An 18,139-nucleotide genomic window follows, 5' to 3' on the forward strand; every position below is an offset into this window, starting at 1 on the left:
ATTCTGTGTCTCCCTTCTCTCTCTGCTCCTCCCCCACTTATGCTCTGTCTCACTTTGTCTCTCAAAAATAAATACATGTTAAAAAAAAATTAATAATAAAATATAACTATCCTATTCAAGAAGTCAGCACAGGCCAAAGCTATGGATAAATCTGAAGGCAAAGACTCCATAAAAAGCTGAATCTTTTATTTTAGCGATATTTCTGAGATTGCTGACGATAACCCTGGCCTCCAGCTATGGGATTTACTTTCTTTTGATTGGAAACAGATTAATTTAAATGACTCTGTAGTCGATTCTCTTGCTCCTATTTTACTGTATGAATGGGTCAGTTGCCTGCCTACCAACCCATTGTGAAATGAGTGTCTGGATCAAATTGATAGGGGAGACTAACCTGGCCATTCCTGATCACAAAGTTGCTGCTTTCTTGGTCTCTAGAAAGAGCAACTTGTCCTATCTATGAAGAAAGCATCCTTCCAGATTCTTTTCTGTCCTACAGATTGACTCCCCCAAACCTGGGCAGTTATTTAAAATTTATTTGAAAAATATATTTAGAAATCTTTAGTGACTTCACATGGTTTACCAAATAAAATTTGATTTCTCTGTGCTGGTATTTGAAATCCTTTAAAATCTGGTGCCAACCTCTCTTTCACTCTGTCCTACACTTAACCGTCTGCTCTCCACCAAACCTAGCTGCAAATCAGAACCACTTGAGCAACAGTTTAAAAATATAAATTCCTGGACCTTATCCCCAAACTGGGTCAGTATCTTGGAATTGGGAAGAGAACTGGAGTCTCAATTTTCATTCTAATTTAGAAAGAGTACCTATAAATTGATACTAAGAAGAACAATCCAATAGAAAAAAAAAGGCAAAGGACACTAAACACAAAGTATGAATGCTCCTCAAACACATGAAAAAATGTCCAATCATACTCATAGAAAGAAAAATGCAACCCACCAACACACTATGCTAAGATCTCATTTTTCTTTACCACATTGGCTGAAAACATTGACAAGCTTGGTTGTACAGTCTTTTGGAGAGCTTTAGGGAAACAGACACTTACACATTGCTGGTGGGATTGCAGTATGATACAACTTGTGTGGAGAGAAACCTGCTGATATCTAACGAAATTAAATACATTTTCCATTTGGCCCAATAATCCTGATTCTCAGAATCTATTGTAAAGATATACCCACATAGATAGAGTAACATATGCATAAGGTGATTTGCTGTGAAACTGTTTATAATAGCAAAATACTGAAAGCAATCTAAATGTCTATTAACAAGGGTACTAGTTAAACAAACTATGATAGGCTCTCACAATGGCTTAATAAAGAATTAGGATGATTTTTGTATACTCATAAGGGAAGATTTCCAGGAAATATTTTTTAGGTGAAAAAAGCAAAGTCCAGGGTATTATATATACTATATTTTGTACTAAAAGTGTGGAGGGAATACAGATGTTTATATCTATTTGTATTTGCATAAAGAAGCACTAAATTCATAAATAAGGAATCATAAAAATACCTATGGGGCAGAGATCAACAGGGTAAAGGGGTCAGGAATGGGTGTAACATTTGTCTGTGGATACCTTTTTGTGCAGCTTTGACTTTGGAATCCAAAAATCCAATTCTCTTTAAAAAAATAAATAAAAACAAAAAGTACTTTGATAGAATCATCGTCTACCAACAAATCTCCATTTTCAAGGCCCCTCCAATGAATCAACCCACTTTTCAAAATTTTCTGATATTTACACCTTCTCTAATGACTGCAACTGGAAGAGCTAATTCCTCCACCACATTCTCCAAGCACTTGTTTTGTATGGTTGGCGTATCAGGTGCTTTTCACTCCTTGATCATCAGGGGTTGATCTTGACACTGACACACTTGAGAGGCAAGAGGGCAGTGAAATGGGATGATGGACAAGCTGGGGGCAGGCTCCCCTGCCTCGAGGACACAGCGTGATTGATAATCAAAGACGGAATAAACAGAGAGGGACGCCAAGCCAGTGTCTGGAAGTGTGATCACTCCCCCAGCCTTGCCTCCCCGCACAAAGTGGCAGGGTCTGAAGAAGGCAGCTGCCAGGCACTGTCACTACTGACGGAAGAAAGGAGGAGTTGGGGCAAAGGGTCAAATTTTCAGGTGCTCCTGAGGAAAAGTGACACTCTACATTGTTATGGAGCCTATGAGGCTTGTCCATAAAGAACAATTCTCTTCAACAGGATCAAAGACAGAAAGAGAATATTAGGCTGAAATGGAGTCTATCATTTTCACCTATCAAAGGTATTTTAGAAATGCACCCATGAATTCTTTATTCATGGGACTATGGAATCACTTTCTTTCCTGTTGTCATGGTCCATCCATGAGCCCATCAACTTCCCCACCTCCTTTCTCATCAATTACCCTTAGAGTCTTCTTCCTTCAAAGGAGGCCATCAAAGAACTTCCTTTGTCCCATAAAAATGTCCGTATGTTCTGGTCCTTAAAATCCGGTGATTGACTATCAGTGTCAAATATTTTTCAGCCCTCTATTCTGCTAAGAAAGAAACATGTTTGCTGTGCTTTCCCCTCAGTTTCTCTTTTCAGTTCTGCAACAAAGTGTCTTAGGCCAGCAACTTCTTCCCATCTGCACACTTAGTCTGTAATTCCTCCTCTTGACATAGATACAAATTTTTCTACCCAATTGATATTTTAAATACCGCTAACAATTGGGAATGCTTTAATGTACCATGTCTTTCTAAACTCTCATGTATAATATTATCTTGGATGAGAAAACCAGATGGGCTTATCCTGCATTGCAATTTGCTCAGGCATGAGTGACTTTCATTAGGCTAACGACTGAAATCTTAAGGTAAATTTCCTGGAATTTGTGGGTCCATCATTTATAGTTCAAATACACTTAGCAAGATGGACTAGCTGGTGAGTACAGCCCACAGTGTAGTTGGATGTGGGTCTCTGTTTTTGAGGCCCAGTAAAAGTCTGGAAGAGGAGAGACTACTTGATTTATTTTTAAGGAAAGTAAGGCCATCTGATAGATTTCCAGCTGAAAATTGGTCAAGGCTAGAGTTTGGTTCACTGAGCCCATGATGCATGCCAATTCCTGTTTTCCCATGGCTGGCTCCCAGTCTTGGCTGAAAGTTCTACGGCCTTTCCCATAAGGGTAAGCTGGGACATAACACGAGGAGAGAAAGGCCTTCCAGGAATTAAATGAGGAACAAAATAAAAGGCCCCCCCCCCCCAAGATCAAGTCCAAACTGCCATTCAGTGAGAGGCAAACACCAATGCACAATACCTGATTTCCAATAGGGCAGGGAAAAAACCCTCAGTGCCTCTACTGCTCATATTTAATCCAGATGTCTAAAAAACAGCAGGATTAATGCTAAAAATTTGCCAAGGCAACACCAGATGCTTATAACAGTTGGGACCACATAGAGACTGAAGTAGAACATATAATGATTTTTCCAAACTTCTCTGAAATAAGGAATGAGGTTTCTTTGTGTAAGGGTTGGTGGGCAACACATTTGACACTGGAAACACCTGGTGGAGGAGGCCTTTTATCACCAGCCAGCACCAGCTTCTGCACTAGATTGAATACCTACTTCCTTTCTAGACATCTGGGCTGTAATTAAGCTCACTGGCTCTTGCTACTATTTAAAAATCCAGGAAGCTAATGGTTGAATCTCAGTTAAACACTAAATATGTGGCTTTGTAGTATTAGTCTTTGGGGCTTTGGTTTTATTACCAGGAGTAGTAATGCACCTTGTGACCTCGAAGGGCAGTCATGAGGGTTCACTGTTAACATTCTGTAATTAGCAGAAAGCAATTACAAGTCCCTTTTCATTATAGGTGCTCTAGTCCCTGTGACAGTTCGTTGATTTCCAGATGCCTGCCAGAAAAAATGGTGGTAATGATGACCACACCATAGTACTTATTATATGGCACATATTTATACACATTATCTTACTAAATCCTCACCATAGCCTGTGAAAGAGATATAATTATTTTCAAGGCTGAGGCTTAGGAAGTAACTTGCCCAAAGTCACACAAGAAATAAGTTGGGACTGTTGGTTTGAACTGGTCTGTTTGACTCTAGACCCTCTGTCGTATCTTCTGTTTGTATGTATAAGTATTGTTGTTTTGGTAAAGGACCTTGTTGTTGTTTTCTCTCCCAAACACACACCGCACAGGGATTAATGTCCACAAACCAATCACCAATCCACAATGATTTATGATGGGACATTGGAAAGGATGGAATTTATTTTCCTTTGGAGCTATCTCAGTGGAAGGTGAGTTAATAAAAAGAGAGAAGGCATAACTGAAATTCCATATCTGAATAAATTCTAGAGACCTGCTATACAATATTGTGCCTCTAGTTAAAAACACTATACTGTGCACTTAGAAATTAGTTAGTTATGTTGTGTTTTAACCACAATTTAAAAAATATGATTTAGAAGCCAGACAACATTCAAACCAAATGACATTCTCATGACATAATTATGACTACTATGTGTTCTGTTACATCAAGATCACATGACAGAAAAATCTGTGAGCTAATGTGTTATATATATTGAAGCTAACTGTTAACTAATGGGGAAAATATGTTTTATATTCTTTCAGAGGAAATATATTTTATGAAAAATAGGCAGGATATGCACATGGTAAAATATGAAGGACTTTCATTATAGTTAAAATAAAAACTTTGAGAAGTCGAAAATACATGAAAGGTAAAAGTTTTTTTTTTAAAGATAAAGCCCCAGAGATGTAATAATTATAAAAGAAACTGGGTGGGTCTGATCTGGGGCTTCTGACTTTGTGGCTGAACTACTCACAGTAAGTCTTGCGACATTCCCATGAGAATTGCAAGAAGTTAGACAGCTGCCCAGCGCTGAGCTGTGCACCTCCTGAGCCTCACATGCACCATTAATATGAAAAATTGTGAAAACTCTACATTAAGCCAAATTCTTCTGCTCTCCAAAAGGACTTGGGTGCAGTTCAGTCCACACTTTCAGTGACTTTTCATTTAGCTGAACAGCGTCTCTCAGCCCTCCCCAGTCTTGCCAGAGTCAAGTGCTTCCAAGGGCCTGGCAGGTCCCCATCTGTGAGTGAGTCACCTGCAGCATGAAGGCAGCAGGAAGATCAGATGGTATTAGTCACAGGCAAGAAGACTCCAGATCCAGAAGAAACTGTCTACATACTTTTCTGGCTGTCCCACCACTGTATTACCTCTCACATTTTTCTCTACCTTATTGATCTGCAAACCATAGAATTCTTGCATATTTTTTTTTCATTTTAAAGTGCCAAAAACCTACACCAGAACCATGTGGAACAGTTAACATAAGTAGGTAGGTAAGCTGACCTTTGTTACGACGAGGAAAGAGCCCTCTGAATACCTGAATTTTCCTCTTAATTTCCCACTGACCTCTCCCATAAAGTTTGTCCCACCTTACGTATGAGAAAAACAATAATGTAATTAAAATGTTTAAGAGAACCTAGCTGGAAGTGGTCGATTTTCATGGTGCTGTTGTTGACAGGGCCAAAGATGGTGATCACGGAGATTTTCCTGGTGGCCATCTTGCAGAAGCTTTCCAGATACTCATCTCGCTGTTGCACATACATGTTGTTCTCAACCTTAGGAGCGGTGATCAGCTAAAGGCAGGCGGAGGCAAGCAAATATTAATTCACAGTGATGGTTGTACACAGAGGCAAAATCCAAAGGGAACATTTGGAATAGAGGGCTGGCAGTGACTGGCACTAAAGTCAACTAAAGCGCTCTACTGGACACTTAGCATAGTTAGGGCCAAAACAGGCCATTCGGAAAGGCCCTCTTCATTTCAATGGTTCCAGACACAGAGTTTTCTATTCCCACCAGTTATCTTTATCACCAGTCTCCATGTGCCTTAGTTTTCTCATCTGTGAACTCTGCATAGGAATACTTGTTTTGCAAGGCTGTTACGAGCATTACATGAATGCTTGATATGTCATGATTGTTCAGTAAATGCTATCTCCTTTCCTTCCTTTTGGTCTTCATAATCCTAATTGGCAGCTCACACATTTGTAAATTCAGTGGTTTTTACTCTTTTGTGTCATGTCCCATAGGGTTGAGAGAGCTTCATAACCAGGCCTGGGGCACTACGGAACATTCAATGACTCAGTATCTTTAGTAGGCAACTTGCAGAAAGTTTTTAGGATGGCCTTTTCGCCTATGTTTTGTCACACTGGGCCTATACAGAGCTTGTGGCAGACTTCTTTGACATTCGAATCCCCCAACAGGATGGATTTTTACTGTTTCATTTCAGCCTTCTTTCTAATTCAGACCTGGTATTTTTCACCTAACTCCTTGTGTCTTTCAAGCTCACTTTGAACCCCTGAGTTCTGGGGAAAAAAGAGGAAAAATAGAGCAAAAGAAAGAGATGCTGTAGTCACTGGAGCCATCTGGGACAACATATTTTGTAATTTTGTAGAAAAAGAGAATATCCTTATTTTTAGGGCTCCTGTTGAATGCTCTAAGAATGTCTCAATGCTCCTATCTAAGTGGATATAAAAGCTTTTCTCCTTCCTTGATTATTTTTGTAGCCTTTTTCTGAGCCTTCTCCAATTCTACCACATTTTTCATGAGCAGAAACCAGAACTGTATACCTCACTCCACAAGTGAGTGGGCATGGTGGTGTTCACCCTGCCCACTGATGTGAAATTTCATTCTGAGGATGATCAGGTCTTTGTTGAGCTCTTTGACCCCACATACCTCACTAGGCTAGTGTCTGCAGTGAAGGCTGTCTATTGATCTTTTGCTAACTCATCACTTACCTTAGAAACCAGCCTCTATACACATTTCTCGAACTTGACCACATTCAAATTTATCAGCCACTTTTCTTTTTTTCTTTTTCTTTCTTTCTTTTTTTTTTTTTTTTTTTTTTTTGGTATTTCCTTTCCTTTCTTTTTCTTTTTTTTTCAATATATGAAATTTATTGTCAAATTGGTTTCCATACAACACCCAGTGCTCATCCCAAAAGGTGCCCTCCTCAATACCCATCACCCAGCCTCTCCTCCCTCCCACCCCCATCAACCCTCAGTTTGTTCTCAGTTTTTAAGAGTCTCTTATGCTTTTATCAGCCACTTTGCTACTTGCCCATCTAAACTTACAAAATATTTCTGAAGTTTGTGACTATTAGCTTGGCATTTTTCAGAAAGGAAGTCACCATGTTGCTAAACCTCTTCTTCACACTTTATCAAAATGGTTACTAAATCTGCTCCCAGCTTGATATTGGTATTTATCTTTCTCTGTCACAGATGTGTTAATTGTTGCCTGTAGGCTTTTCCTTTTAAAGATTTCCTGTGCCTGCCAAATTCTATCACTTGTGGATATCAAAATGTGTTCAATAACACTTTTGAGTGGAACATTAACAAAGATTTTTCTGAGATGAAATTTTTTTCCCCTCAGGTTGTTATTTACTTTAAGTAGTCATGATTTTGTTTATTTTTGATTTCATGTTTATATGCCTGTTCAGACGGACAGGGTTGGGTAGAAAATGCTTATTTTAGAAATGTAATTTCCCAAGAGGAAAAATAGTATTTCCCCAAATGTATTCCTTGATTCATACTCAGCTTTAAAAAAGATTTAAAGTGGCTATAAAAAATACACGGTGATGATATTTTTGCTTTGTTTGTTAGTTTTTAATTAGCTTTATGATATTTGAAAGCATTTCTTCAGCTTTGGTGGTGGCCCAAATCTTGGAGTTTTATTTTCAGTTGGTATGTTTTAGGTTTTTCTTTCTGGCCATTCTTTGCTCACAAACACACTATTTTAAAATAAATGAATGTTTACGTGAAAACACAAAACCGTCAAAAACAAGGATAAGTTCTACTGGTAATGATCTTGGATTCCTTTTTCTATATCTAGAATATATTTAGAGGAGTGCCCATGTGCTAGATGACTGATAGTTACCTGCCACTGTAACTTCAAATCCATACATTTCATTCTTGACATATTTTGCCATGAACTATTACAGTCTATGATATGACATGACATGACAGGATTTCCAGATTCCTCAAAACTACTTCTGGTCCCTTTGTCCTTCTTGTGCATAACTGGGGTTTGCAGACAATATAGAATCTCATACAGAACCTCATCCTCCCCTGCCTGGCAGCTTTTCTCGGTACCTCTGAACACCGTAGCCTGAGGCCATTGGATACCCAGTGGGAATCCAACAGAAGTAAATAAAGAGCCCTGATGTTTATTTGCATCTCAGGACCTATGCCCAGGGATGCCTTAACCCACCAGTGAGGTGACATTTATTTTGCATGACTCATTTCCTCCCTCCCTCGGCAACCTGGCCCCAGGCTCTCTCTTGCTAACCTTTCCTCTTATTCCTCCCTTACATGACCACTTCACTCTTCAGCCAGACTGCTCTCAATGGTGAAATGAAAGGAATCTGGGCAGAGTGGCACAGAGAAAGGGTGTCTGCAGCCAAAGCGGGAGGGCCTGAATTTTCTCCTAGTTCAACCGTTGGCTACCTTGCAGCCTCAACAAGACCACTTAAACCTTATGAACCTTAGCTTTTTGCATCTTTATAACAGAACAACTCTGCCACTCATCAAGTAGTGAAAATCAAGAAAAAAATTATATCTATCTGTCTATCTATCTATCTATCTATCTATCATCTATCTACAGGCTGTGTGCACACAAACACCATACGTGTATGTTGCCTCTGAAGAGTTCACTCTCATTCCTTCCTCTGCCTTGGCCCCTATCACTCTTTCCACCCAGAAAGCTCTCCCCTCCCCTCCCCCTTATCCACATCAAATGTAGTCTTCAAATGCAAGATCCTTCTTAATGCCTTTACTGGCCCACAATGGTCACTTTCTTCTTTTAATTGCTCTTCAGATGCAGGCCCACATTTCTCGGGTCCCACAGATCACTCCAGCCAGAGGAGAGGAAGTGGTCCCGTGCTGAGGAATGTCTAGATGCAGCCTGCAAACCAGCTGATAAAGACACTCCTCCCCCCCCCCCCCCCCCCCCCGCCCATCCTCATTTAATCTGCTCCTCAAGTTTGCATCAGAGGAGGCTGATCATGTGAACATATTTCGGCGACTCTTTCTCTGTATACTGACACCTCCAGCCCATTCACTGTTCAGTTCGGCAGTATTTCCAACGGTATTTAAAATGGTAACCGTGTCCAGTCCCCTCTTCCTAAAAAGAGCATCCTAGAACTTTTTGGTAAACATTATTGTCTGACACTTGCCCTCTTTCCAGTTTGGTGGTGATAAATCAGGGCATGTGTCGTGAATAGAGAATTGTGTCGTGTTCTTTTTTACATTTCTGTTTCCAACTGGTGTGTTGGCACAAGGAGCCTCAGAATGTCATGAAGCCAGTTTGCATAAGTAAAGGGAGCAAACAGGAATGGGAGGATGCCAGAGGGAAGATATTTTAAGTCTCAGCTTCTTCTAAGTGCTGCGTTAGGATCAAAACACTAGATTTTTACAGGATTCTGAAAAATGACATTCCAGCTAGTCGTCTCAGTAAAGCAGAGCTTTGTATCCCTTTCTAAAATTAAACCAAATAAGTGGCTTGTTGTCCCAATACCCAGATTTCTGAGGTAAGGCTAAAAGTGTGAACCCAGTTGCATTAGAAGAGATTCAGTCTCCAAAGAGTACTTAAACTTGATCTTGAGTCTATGCAGTCCCACATTATGAGGCCTCTTGCTAATTGACAAGTAGGGACATCTCGGGGCACAAAGTGGTGGCTTTACAGCTTGGCTCCACATAGTTCCAATGTTTTCGTGATAAAAGGCTTAACTGTGTTCTTACGTTGTCAATCCCAAACTGACACCAACCGGTCTGAGGGATTAAGTTAACAGGGATTCAGTCTATTGTTCTCCACTGACTGAGGGCCAGGAAAGCCAGAGAGCTGAGGTGCAGAGAATTACCTGGGTATTAAAGGCGGAAACTCTACATTGTTGCTTAGCAAAAAAATGTTGACAATTGATATACCTGGCCGTTTACCTGAGTAATTTAAGGTTGAAAGTGAATTTTAAAACATCTGTATTGATTAACGGGATGAATCCTTAGTTTCCCCCTCACTTTACTGCTTATGCCCACTAGAAGCTCACACCCATAGGAAGGCAGAATAGAGGGAGAGGCTGGAATGTGAGCTTTAAAATCAAACAGGCCCGGGTGCCTGGGTGGCTCAGTCAGTTAAGCATCCAACTTTGGCTCAGGTCACAATCTCACAGTTGGTGGGTTTGAGCCCCGCAACCAGCTCTGTGCTGACAGTGCGGAGCCTGCTTGATTTTTTTTCTCCCTCTCTCTCTCTCTGCCCCTCCCTGACTCATGTTTTTTTCTCTCTCTCTCAAAATAAATAAATAAACTTAAGAAAAATCAAACAGACCCGAGTTCTAACTCTGACTCTGCCACATATTAGCTGCACACCTTGGGAAACTTCTCAACCTCTCTGAGCTTCTTTCCTTGGCTGTACGGTAGAGTTAATCAGTCCTTCCTCATGGGGTTGTTGTGAAAATTAAACCACACAGTTTTGGTGAAGCACCTTACGTTGCCAAAGGATGTGCCCTTTTCTGTTCACAGGCTGACAGGCAGGGGCTTGGAAGGACTGACCTCTGGCCTCAGAGTAGGAAACCTGTTTCTACTTGCAGCTCCTTTGAAGGTCCCTACTAGGATGTTCACTCATACCACTGCAGCCACTGTTTCTCTAAAAACTTGGGTAAGGAGTGATTACATGATGTTTTCACATCTAAAGAATGATATAAATAAGTGTAAAAGCACTAGGGCTTTATGATAAATTGTACTTGGGCGCCAGGTTACGGAAACACTGGAAAGATGAGCTCAAAGTCCTGTGTGATTTCTGGGAATGACACCTTATTTCAGTCCGAGCACACTGGGTTAGGTTGAGGCCAGTTGGAGGTATATGTTGTCAGCCGTCTTTAACAACTCAGAGCGTGCTGAACCTTAGTGAATATTAATTGAATCACAGAACCTCCCGAGTAACATCGGCGTGTCGAATGGGAAAAATGAGTAGAAAAAGACAAATGGCACCAACAAGCCCTTTCACCCAGAAACACAAGTCTCCTCTCTGCCTGGTGACATGGAATTTCTTTTCTCTCCATCTTTTGCTATTTTGTCACGTTTATTTCATCTTGTCTTTTCTAACCCATTCTTATTTTAGATATTAGCTCTTAAGAACACACATTTCTGATAGGATCATCAGCTGGGCACATGTGGGATGGCAAGATTGAACTGCCTCCTCTTGCTACTTTCTTTCTAATAACAAACCTGGTTCGTTCACCAGCCCCAAAGAGCAACACTGCCCTGAGCAATCCCAGCTGGTTTCTGTTTTGCCTCACATGACATCAGCAGAAACTGTCGCTTGATTTTCATTTGCTAGAAATTTATGATCAGGGATACTGTTTAAAGCAGAAAATAGCCAGCTGGACTTTCAAATCCCTGACTAAGGGAGTAGAGAGAAAGGGGGAGAAATGAAAGGCATGACTAATGTCAGGGATAGAGTATGAAAACCTCTTTCTTTTGACTCAGAAACCAGGGGCAATGGCAGTATTTGCCAGCCGGGTGCACAATTACAATCCTGACATTTTACCCAGGATTATTTCTCCCCTGCTTGAACCCTGCCCACGAGGAACACTTCGCCTGCCCTGTTGGCTAAATGGCCAGGGTTGGGTGATGTGCTTTCACAGGCTGGACTAAGTGCTGTGTACTCAGGAGGGGCACACTACCAATGCTTGCCCACACCCCAAAGACAGCAGTTGACTCCCTTGGGTTCTCTAATAAACATTTAAGTACCAGGTAAATTCTTCTCTGAAATAGTGATTCTTTGGTTCTGACTAAAATATTCTCACTTAAATTTATGTCCTCTGAAAATACCCAAGTAGCTGTTAAAGTACTCTAGCAGACAGCATATCCTCTACTAACTAATTTATATACTTTAAGGCTCAGTTAAAAATGAGTAAAATATACCAAAAAACAAAACAAAACACATAACAACACACATACACACACCACACAAACCTGTACAATCAATGAAAACTTACGTTTTGTTCTAATACATAGGTACACTATTGTGGAACAGCTAAGACAATTTTGGGACATGTCTCGCCCATGATAAACACCACCAGGGACTCTGCTCAAATGCATATTTCAGCTTGTTTGAAATCACTAAAGATGAATGGACACCAGAGTCCTGCTGCTCAGATTCTTAATCCATTAATGACCAATTAATCCATCATTAATCTGGAAAAACTAAAAGCCCCTTTGAGAGATGCCTTGAGAGAAGAGTGCCTGTCTCCTTTGGTGGGGATAATGCAAGGTGCAGAGTCACCTTGTGCCTTCGGTAGGACAGATGCTGTCCTCGGTGGCATGAGAGGTCTCCTTCCCACCCAGTATCTGAAAAAACTCATCCCTGACCCACATTGCCCAACATTAATTTCTGATCCTTTTCTCTGAAGTGATTGTATGGTACCTTCTCCTCCTTGACAGCCTGGAGTAAAATGACAGTATTAAGAAGGGGTAGAAATCTTGGAAGGGCCCTAAAAGAAGGAGCAAGGAGACATGGAGAGGGGAAGGAGCCATTCTCACATGGCTGATGACAACTGCCCTTACATTTAGGATAGGATTCATTTCTGTCCAAAGGCTTCCTTGGATTTGACTAGATTCTTTTATCATTCTTTGGATGGAGGCAAGTAATGGCCAAAAGAGAGAGCTCCTGAGATGGACCTACGGCTTGCTCAACATCAGTGGCTTCAGAAACACCCACAAAGTAGGAGAAAGAGCTGCTTGTCTCCTTACACACACACACACACACACACACACACACACTCATTTGACAGGGGCTCGGGAGAAACTGACATCTGTCTCTAGGGTATTGGAAATTGGAACAATCAACCCAGTTCCTCACACTCTACCTTTTTGGCCTCTTACTGGAAGCTGGGCAGTGACGAGGGAGGCAATCTTTAAGGGGAGAAGACTTCAGCTGGTTTTAAAGTATTTGTGAGGGTCACACCAACAAGGACCCTCCCCCACTCCCAGTCACACTCACTCTCCACCCAGGCTGCCTTACTTTCCTTTTTGAGGCTTCCATGTGTTGATACAGACCTAATTAGGGGGAAAAGGAAAAACTTTACCAATTCTCCACACACATGCGTCTAGTTCCTAAGCTCATGAAGAGATAGTCCTTTTCCTAAGTTGTCACCAGAGTCAAAGCATGCCATTTTAGGAACTATACCCAGAACTATCCCTTGGGAGAGAGCTAAGGGTGGGGGATGGGCAATGACAGGTTTGGAAGAAGCTGAGCATAGGTGCCTCCCCAGGCACAAGGTCTGAGGTCCTCTGGCCATTGAGTCTGGACCTTGGGGCCAGGAATCTGTGTGGACAGAGGTTCACAGAGCACCGGCCTGGCTGCCCTCTCTTGGCACACCTCCTGATCTTCTCCACACGGCCTGGGTTCAGCCACAGCCCGCCGTCTAGCAACATGATTTTAGAAAAATAACAAAGCAAACATTAACGTGCCCTGCTTCGGCCCACAGAACACTGCTGGGGAGATTACTTACAAGAAGTCGTCGTTTGCCTTCAAAGGACCCCAGCAGATCGGTCACGGACTTCCTGGGACTCTGAGCGAAGTGTTTTGTGGTGGGTTTCAGGTAGCCATCCTGCTCTGTTTTCCCTACTTTTTTCTTCTTGCTCTTCTCTTTCTCCTGCCGGCTCTTTTTCTCAGCCTTATCCTTCTTCACTTGCTTTTCACTCTTGAGTAACTTGTCTGTTTTCTCGTTTTTCACCTTTTTTTTCTTCTCCTTCTCAGGTTTCTCCAGCTTTTCGTGCTTTTTGGATTCCTTTGCTTTCTGGGGGGGAATATTCCCCACCTGCAACTCGTCCTCCAGCTGAGAGGCAGTTGGCCTGCTGAGGTCGTATTTACTCTCATACTCATTGCTAAGGATTTTGTCCTGGACTTTCTTTTTGGGAGGTTTCCCCTTCGCTGGCTTGTGAGGACCTGGCACCACGTTTGGGTCCCGGTGGCCGTGCTCCCGCCGGTCGGTGCGGTTGTCCCGGAGACGGCCCGCGCCCGCCCGCGTGCTGTGCTCCGAGGCGGTGGTGGGAGGGGCAGCCGTGAAGCTCTCCAAGCTGGTGGCCTTGCTGGGCCTCCTGGTGGCCTGCAGCCTCTCCCTGTGCTGCTCCTTCCTGGGCTGGGGGTAGAGATTCTCCGAGGCCCCGGGCTCCCTGGCCGTGGCCACCTCAGCAGTTGCTGGGGGCCGGTGGGCGTCCGAGGAGGGGTGCGCCCTGGGGGTCCAGGGCCTCTGGGTGGTGGGAAAGGCCGTGGTGGTTGTCGGTCTTGCAGCCGCGGTGACCACCCGAGAGGTGGCCCGGGTCACTGTTGGCACTGCAGCAGGAGACAGGGTGGTGGTGGCCCTTGGGGTTGGAGGAGCGGGGGGAGCAGCGGCCGTGGCGGTGGCCGGCTTCCTGAGCACCTTCCCCCGAGTCTCTCTGGTCGGCGGGACTTGCGCTCGCCTCGGGTCTTCTTTTCTCTTCTCACCGCTCAGTCCTGGCCTTCCGGCTCCTCCACCATGGTTCCCGTCCTCCACCACCTGGCCCTCTACCCCAGACGCCTTACATTTTTGGACAAAACCCTTCTGCCTGATTTTCTCTATCCGGCGGATGGGGCCCTGGTCGATGATCTCATACAGGGCCTCCAGCCTGACCGGATACGGGTAGCGCTCCTCCACCTGCAGCGTCTTCTTCAACAGCACCATGCCGAACTTGCCCTTCTCCAGCTTCAAGAAGCTCATGAGCTTTGGGACGAGGTTGGGGTCCAGGGGCTGCTCCAGGACGCGGCCCTCGCTGGTGATCCTGCGCACCTTGCCTCCTTCCTCGCCGGCCTGGTGGAACAGCACGATCTGCTGGATGTGCCTCTCGGCCAGCTCGCAGTACACATCGTCCTTCAGGAGACTCATCATCAGGCGGTAGTAGCCTTCCGAGGCGTGCGGCGCCGAGATGACCCACACCCTGTTCTTCCCTGCGAAGCTGGCGAGGATGTTGGGAGAGCTGGACCCAGAGGGGAAGCGCAACACTCTGGAACGGGCTGAGGACCCCTCATCTCGGACCATGTCACGCGGAGAGCTCGGGGCTCCTGGTCTCTGCTTCGGTCTCGCCGGGGCTCCACTGCCGCGCGGCCGGGCTGGCGGGGCTGTTGCAGGGGCCACCCTCAACACGGGCACACTCCTCCTTCTTTGGAGAGGCGGAAGCTTTGGTTCTTCCACAGTGGTTCTCTCAAGTCCCTGAGTCTTCCCTGTGTGCCTCAGAAGCCGAGCTGGCCTTCTGTGGACGGGGGAGACCAGGGGTACCTTCCGCCCTCCGTGGCTCCCTCTATGCATGGCATGGAGGTGGGGTTCTGATCCGCACACCAGCCACATTGCCAGCAGCATGGTAACACTGAGTCCCATTCTCCATGTCATTGTGCAATCCACTTTGAAAGGCAGCGGGGTCAAAAGACAGAGAGGGGGGAGGGGGAGTGAAAAAAAAAAAAAAAGAAAGAAAGAAAAGAAAATCATTTAATTGCAAACAGAACTGGGCATTTTTCTCTTTCTCTATCTTGGCCAAGGGGTGGGGGAAGGGATGGTGAGAGAAGAAGGAAGGAGGTCAGGGAATGGAAAATAGGATGAAATCCTGTTGCTTTTAAACCCCTGCAATTTGTTAGTGCTTAACAGAGACAGTTCCATTAAGCAGGAAACCCAGCTCAGTTCCCCATTCAGCCTGCGTGCACCGTTTCCACGGGCTCTCTGATGCTCCAGAGAAAAGGCACACTGAGCACGTTAATGATGACAACATTCCTATTTCATTTCTTCAAATAAGCAACAAAGAAACAAACAAACACACCAAAGACAGGAAAGATTACACACTTACATGGTGGCTCATGGAGATGGAATGCAGAGGGTTTAAAAGGCAATCTGAAGTGTGGTCCCAGGACAGTTTTCTAGATGAAATACTTTTCCTCCCAAGCCTCTTTCTCCTTTGCAGGCTGAGCGGTACAAAGGGGGGTGTGCTGCAACTCCAGCTCCCAAAGGCGCCACCGACCCACAGCCTGTCCTGACCTGAGGGCTGAGCTGCTTTCTTCTTTCCTCTGGCTGTCTTTTCACCTTCTTGACAAGTAGGATGAGGTGAAAGGAGCTGTCCTTGTAAGTCTTTGCTTCTCCATTTGTCTGTAGTTTCTGCTCGGTCTTGTGTGTCTGTGTGTGCCAGTCCCCTGTGCCGACAACACAGGGCGCCCCTGGAAGTGGAGTCCCAGCTAGTCCTGAATCTTGCTCTTTCTCTCTTTAGAGTTCCAGGATCCTTCTTATCACCCTTTCCCCCACAGTCTGGCTTAGTCCCTTTGTTTCCAAGCGTAAAAGCACTGGGATTAATATGTTTTCCAGGCTGAGGGAAAACACAGGAATGTGATGTTGAAAAAGACTTTTTTCTTTTCCTGAGCTTCTCTCCTCCCTTTATTTCTCCCCACCTTTTTTTTTTTTTTTTTCCTCCTCTTTTCCTTCTCCTTTTTCTTCTTCCTCTTGCCTGGACTCGGTCCCAGAAATGCCAGGACAACCTCAGTTTTGATCCAAACCAAACTCAAACAACAGCAGCCGCTGGAAATCAAGGAAACTTCACTAAGAATTTAACAGATCAGCAAAACACCACCTCCTTCTCACTTCAGCACGTTGAGAGTGGACTCTCGGTGGGGAAGGGGAGGGCTGCTCTTTGGGGTGGGGGAGAGTTTTGAAACACTACCCATCATCATAAATCACTTTAGAATAGGATGGCTGAGGACTTAACCCCTTCCTTGCCAGGAAGGATAGTTTCCCTTCCTGTCTGTACTCACATTGTACGTTGGAAAGGGAAAATTCTCAGATTTCTGCATCTGGCTGCTTGGCTTTCCTAGAGACAGATACTCGTTTGGCTCAGGGTACTTGGCTGCACATCCACAGACAGTATATATATTTATAGTTCCATGTGTATATTTTTATCTCTTTCTCCCTGTTTCATGTGTTTAGTTTGAGGTTGGAAAAGCCCGTGGAAAACATGACTGGGTTGTTTTTATTTTATGCTAATTGGGGATCATATTACTGAGTTCTTGTTCCTAGTTTTCTCTTTGGCATGGAAAGAAGCTGGTAAAAGGTTAGAAATGCAAGCAATGGCTGCTGTTCTCCTGAGATTGTGATTGGTCATTACATCAGGAGAAGGGCATTATGATCTCTAGTTCTGGGCTCTGGCTAGAGACGCTAGGCTAAGAGAGAGCTTCCTCAGAGAACATGATCGTGTGTCTGGGGGTGTGGGGGGGTGTAGTGCAGTATTGTGCTCCCAGAGGCTTCTGCTGTCTGGAGGGTTTTAGGCAATCCTTAGAAGTTGTCATATCAGGTTCCAAAGGAGAGACTGAGACAGCTCTGTGCATCCACCTCCTGGACCTGCCAGGGGGATTTAGCTCTTGGTGGTGAGAGAAGGCACCTCGGGGTATACAGATATTTAGCCCGGTCTCTGAAAGAGCACCATTCAATCGGGATTAACGGCCATAGACAGTGGTGAACCAGGATTCTCAGAAGCCTCCTTCAAGCTAGGTCGTGTTAATGGTTACCCTCACTGGTTCCTAATTGCCACCCCCTTGATCAGTCCCATCTCCGACTGGTCACATTTACCTTTCCTTCACACAAACTCCCAGCACTGAATTAAAGACCTGTAGGGGATTGAATGTAGGGTTCTCAGCCCACAGCTTCAAGACCAAGGTGTGCCAAGAGGGAAGGCTCTCCTGTGAAGCCCTTTCTGACACTTGTGAGTACAGTAACAAAGGTGAACTTCAGACAGAGACTCTGTATCTACTGGGGTTGGGGAAGACTCCCCCTTTCATGGGATTCACCTGTTAAGTTGATCAAATAAATGCCTCTGCTAAGTTGGAAGTCCTAGATGTTATTTTCTTTCTCACATCATAATGTGTTCCATATCTATCCCTTACTGAGCTTTCTTCTTTCCTTCTCTTTTACTTTTGTCTTTTCCCTACTAATAACGCTACCATTTATTGTGCATTTTCACATGCATCCCTGGGCCTGGTGCTTTTGTATCTTCCTTTATCTAACCCTCATAGCATCCCTACAAGGTAGGGGGGA

General features: G+C 44.1%; 1 protein-coding gene across 1 annotated transcript in view; it reads right to left on the minus strand.

The window, feature by feature from the left end:
- CCDC80 (coiled-coil domain containing 80) overlaps positions 1-16,916 on the minus strand; it is a 35,647-nt gene extending 18,731 nt beyond the window's left edge. Inside the window, exons 1-3 of the mRNA XM_007098610.3 lie at positions 15,912-16,916; positions 13,568-15,474; positions 5,486-5,642 (exon numbers count right to left, since the gene is read on the minus strand). Of these exons, the coding sequence (XP_007098672.2) occupies positions 5,486-5,642; positions 13,568-15,463 (2,053 nt within the window). The 5' untranslated portion in view covers positions 15,464-15,474; positions 15,912-16,916. The remainder of the gene's footprint in view (positions 1-5,485; positions 5,643-13,567; positions 15,475-15,911) is intronic.
- Between the last annotated feature and the right edge of the window lie 1,223 nt (positions 16,917-18,139).

The sequence above is a fragment of the Panthera tigris genome, chromosome C2 (assembly GCF_018350195.1).
Source record: "Panthera tigris isolate Pti1 chromosome C2, P.tigris_Pti1_mat1.1, whole genome shotgun sequence".
NCBI lineage: Eukaryota > Metazoa > Chordata > Mammalia > Carnivora > Felidae > Panthera > Panthera tigris.